Here is a 5,000-nt window from a genome sequence, read left to right on the forward strand (position 1 = left end):
ACAAACCTTTTTCTAGCGTGATAAACTTCCTCTTCTCTCAACAATGCAAATAATCCAGAATTTTCTATTTTGCTTTCACAATACTTTTTTCTTTATTCACCATATATTCTTCCTTAAAACCTATTTGTACTTTCATTGATAACTTATTTATCAATCTGTGACTACTTGACTTGAAGGTCTTTTATGAATTGTTGTTAAAATATAATGAATCACATATATATATGTATATACATTAATCTTTTTTTAATACATAATCACAGCAACCATAGGAGCTATTCAAATTACGTGCCAAGCATGTAGACTACAGTTTCTTGATGTCGAACAAAAATTAGACTTGTAAATATAAAATATAATTTTTTCTTCTGAATATCTAGCCACATGATATTAAAATAAAAGCCATGACAAAAATTCCTGAAAAGACAATCTTCTCACAAGTTGATGTTTCTTATCAACTGTAGAACGAGAACTGTTAATAAGATAAAAATAAAACTGCGTATTTACTGGTCCGAATCTTTGCTTCTTGCCAGCATCTACCAATAAAAACACTAGACAGAGTTTGCCAACCCCACTTTCTGTGGGCGGGCTCTTAGTATGTGTCCACCAACCTTGTGAACAACCATTTCCATGACATTATAAACTTCATCCTCTTGTATCCCTAACTTAGTCAGTTCCTTTTTAGCTCCTGTTAGCACTACTTCATCGTCTAAATTAACAGTTTTACCACATCCTGCTGCTTTCTCTTCCAATAACTGTGTCTTTGCTGGCTTTCCTTCACTTAATTCATTTTCTCTGTAACCTTTAATTGCAGAGCTTCTTACATTTTCTCTAACTCTCTCTAATTCATGTTGCAAGCTTAAAACAATGTCACTGTTATCCTTCTTGGCATCCCTACAAATGTTCTCTAAACACTCTACTTCACTTTCTGCCACTGTAAGAGCACATCTACTATCCCATCTTGCTCCTTCTGCCAAGGTTAGATTACACTGCAACTCTTGTAATTCATTCTGAAGGTTCTTAATCTTTGTACTCTTATCTGAGTTTGCTCTCTTTAATACTGCTTCCTGTGACTTATGCTTCTCTCTACTTGACACCTGCTGCTTGTGACTGGCCTCAAATACATCCAAACAGCTACTATCTAAGAATTGCTTTAAAGCTTCCTCCGACTTCAGCCTCGTTCGAATTAAAGTCATCATAAAGCAAGCGTTCAAGAGTGACTCAGGATGAAAATTGTCAACTTTTTTGGAAGCCATCAATTTCTTGACACTTTTCACAAGGGTGTCCACATTAACAGTGTTTGAGCCACCTGCCATTAAAACATTTTGGTTGTCTCTTCTCCAAGTATTATACAACTCTAATATCTCTTGTACTGACACGTGGGACTGAGACGCTCTCCTTGCTCTTGGACGGCTAATAGGTCTTTTCACAGAAGTGTGGCGCAACAAAACCTCCAAAATGTCTCCACCATTTTCTTTGTCCGATTCTCCCTTCCTACAAGGTGTATAGTGGGTTTTAGTATCATCCTCATGTCTTGATAAATTTTGTTCTCTTTTGTTGGCACGGACTTTTGACCTATCTGGCTTCTTACAAAAGTCTTCTGCATCCCAAAAGTCATCCAGGATCTTTGGACAGTCAAGGTCATTTTCATCAACCCAAGAATCATCATCTTGGGCAAAACCAGACCAACGAACAAGATACTGTAATCTCTCTTTTTCCTTATCCCTGATGTAGCGAAAATCAAGAATCTTCTCAACCTCATACTCTTCCTTGGAAGAACTGCAAGTAATTCCTTGAATATTTGTGTTAGGTTTATTTTCAGATTTTAAAATCTTTTTTTCTTGTCCTTTTGAACTATGGGCAGCAACTGACTTCTCTTTTGAAAATTCATCCTCTGAATCAGGATCTTCAAAATCTGATACAAACTCTTCATAATAACTTTTCTTATATGATTTAAGTCTCGTTTTCCTTAACATTGTTTCTTCTCTCTTGCAAAGTGGTGGATCTTCAACAATTGATTTTTTGTTAGAAACTACACCTCTTGATGCAGGATGTTCATTGGCTGCATGTGATTTCTTCAAGTCTGCACCTGACTGCTGTTTTCCTTCATCAGATCCCTCATCAATTATTAAGTTCCTCTCACTAATATCTGAATCACTGACTTCTCCCCCAATACTGTGGTGCGATCCAGTATCTTCAGGGTCAGTCTTACAGCTTGTACTGTCACCTTCAAATGTGCTCCTACGAATTGGCCGTGACTGTGATAACAGGTACTGAATGTCTTCTAACCAGTCATCCTCCAAATACATCATTGCATCCTCCTTGTTTATATTACACATTTGCTTATATTCATCATACAATTTGACTGATGAAGACATCAGAGTCCCTGCAGGGACCCGTATTAATTTAACCTTTCTTTCTGCCATAAGTTGCTCCACATTTTTCAAAAGATCTGTGACAAAAACATTACTTCCTAATTTCTTCTTATTCCTTAACCACTGTGTATACAAGTAAACAATATCTCCTCTTGTTATAGAACCTTCCTTTCCTCTTGTTTTTATCACTTCCTCCTCCATAATAAGGTCTTCTGACTGAGGGGAATTGAGGGTTGTTGCACATTTCACTTTCATGTTACTTGGTTCTTCTTCCTGGGGTGATCTCTTATCAACTACTTTCTTACCCAATAATTTAGAAGGTTTAAGTTTTGAATGTAAAGCTTTCCTTCTGGAGCTTTGGTATTTCTTCAATACTTTTTCACTCTTCTTTATCTTATTTTGCAAAGTCTTCACTGAAGGCCTCTGAATGCGGTATGGCATTTTCTCTGGCAAAGAAAATATTTCACTTGCTTTTGGATGATCTGCTTGAAGAGTTCTACCTATTATACCTATCTTTGATGTTGTTGACAAAATTCTACCTGGATCATGAGGAACTCCAAGCATCCAAAAGAGACGGCACACCAGGGATGTTAATGTTGATCCACGAGAAACATAGAAATCAAACAGCTCTTTGATAATCCCATTGCTGACCTTAATATCAAGCCTGTCCTTTGTGTTGAGATCGCCAACTGTGAGCCCTACTGCACAGCAGCGTGGACCTAGATTATAATCCAATTCTTTGAAATAGGGAATCACACGGCCATCCTCTAAGGTAAATGACACCAGCTTGTTTTCCATATCAATATATTTATTCAAATGTCTCGGGCCTATGAAACATCTTTTTGCTCGTTCTTTCTGAGTTTCATTTTCATTTGGATGGGCAAATTTACTTTTATTGTAATTAGATTTCTGTAAATCATTATCCTCTTCTTTCTGTGGTGCACCACCAGGGGTGGAGGATTCTGGAAATGGGCTTTGTTTTTCCATAAACAAGTACTTAAACTCTATAGAAACGCTTCCCTTGGCACTTGGTTTTCGCACTCGGCCACTCTTACTAACCCCAAGTGTTCCTCTGAATTTGCTGCTGCCAGTGTCCTTCTTCTCACCCGCTTCTGGTATGTCTACATGACTCGCACTAGTGTCCGTACCTACTGCATCATCAGTCCTTGAAGGTGTTTGGCATGCATTTGGGGCTGAATCAACTACAGACTCCTTACCTGGTGTCTGAAAAGTATTAACCCTTGAATCAACTAATGATTTGTCATCTTCTTCCTCCTTTACTTCCATGGTCTCAAGCTTTGTGGGAAATATAATTTCTTCCTTGCAAATAACATCAGCTCCTAAACAATCACCTATTTCCTCAACCTCTTCAAGTGGTTTTGCAACTCTTTGCCTCTTGGATCTTCTAACGTCACTAACCAAATTTTCATCCGACTGTTCATCACTGACATTTTCCAATTTCACGTCATTGACATTTTCCAACTTGACATCACTGACTGTCGGCAAAATAAATTCAGTTTCATCAAATTCCTGAAGTTTTGCACTTCCAAATTTCTGTCCTGCTAATGTAACCATAAGTGCCTTTCTTCGCTTTAATATAAAACGTACTTTTGAATGATCTTCTACTGATGGTATAGCACCAGTACATCCACACAGTCTTAAGAGCCATACAGCAACATAATCTTGTTCCCAAGCAATCTTATTGGCAAATTCACTTAGCTCATATACCATTCCATTTATTGGTGTTATACACATTGTGCACAAACTCTCTAGCCAACTGATGGTACAACCAACACGACTGCAATACTTGCCAATAAAGTCATCAGACAGAACTTCTACACTGCCTCCAGTGCCAGCTTCAATTTGCTCATTCCTACTTAACCTTGGTCTTCCTCTTTTGCGTTTTTGAGGTGAATCTGGAGTTGAATCAACTCTGTTCTGTTTGGTTACATCTTGGTCTGTTTCTTCATGCACCACTTCCACATCCTTTTGCAAAGGAGAATTAAAAGATCTGTTCTCAACCTCCTTTTCTACTGATACAACTGCACTGCTCTCTTCCTTCTGCTCCTCCTTTGAATGACCTCGAGATCGCTTTCTTGTCCTTACTCCTGTGCTCTTATTTTCCAGAACCACTACTTCATCTTTTGAAGGAGGGTCCAACTCAAGACCACCCGAGTGCCTCATCTGGCTGTGGTTCCTCTTCCTACTCCCCAGCAATGAAGGGAATGATACTCCATCTGAATGTTCTGTTCTTGTGACAGCTTTGGAATGAATAGGTGTACTGGCCCTATCTTCATCCCTTAAGCAAACAACCTCATCAGTAAAACCTTCAAAGGAAGCACTGCCTGCACTGCTGCATCTACTGGCCTCTGAGAACCCCTCGAAAGTGCTTCCACTAGCCTCAGAGAACCCATCGAAAGTCCTGCCACTGGACTCGGAGAAACCCTCAAAAGTTTTGCCGCTGGCCTCGGAGAACCCGTCGAAGCTCGGGGTTGCCTCGTCGGGGCTGGTAAGCAGCAGCTCCTCCATGGTGGGCGGCTGACACCTGATGAAAAGCGGCGTCCCGTCAGCCGACCGCGACAAATAGACAGGGATGTTGTCCACCGTAATAGGAATCACATCCGGCGACGC

The 5,000-nt window shown here is 39.5% G+C and overlaps 1 protein-coding gene across 1 annotated transcript in view; it reads right to left on the reverse strand.

The window, feature by feature from the left end:
- Window positions 1-6: 6 nt before the first annotated feature.
- LOC113830553 (uncharacterized) overlaps window positions 7-5,000 on the reverse strand; it is a 5,359-nt gene continuing 365 nt past the window's right edge. The window contains exon 1 of the mRNA XM_027383756.2: window positions 7-5,000. This exon is cut by the window's right edge and continues 365 nt beyond it. Within this exon, the coding sequence (XP_027239557.2) occupies window positions 546-5,000 (4,455 nt within the window). The 3' untranslated portion in view covers window positions 7-545.

The sequence above is a fragment of the Penaeus vannamei genome, chromosome 5 (assembly GCF_042767895.1).
Source record: "Penaeus vannamei isolate JL-2024 chromosome 5, ASM4276789v1, whole genome shotgun sequence".
NCBI lineage: Eukaryota > Metazoa > Arthropoda > Malacostraca > Decapoda > Penaeidae > Penaeus > Penaeus vannamei.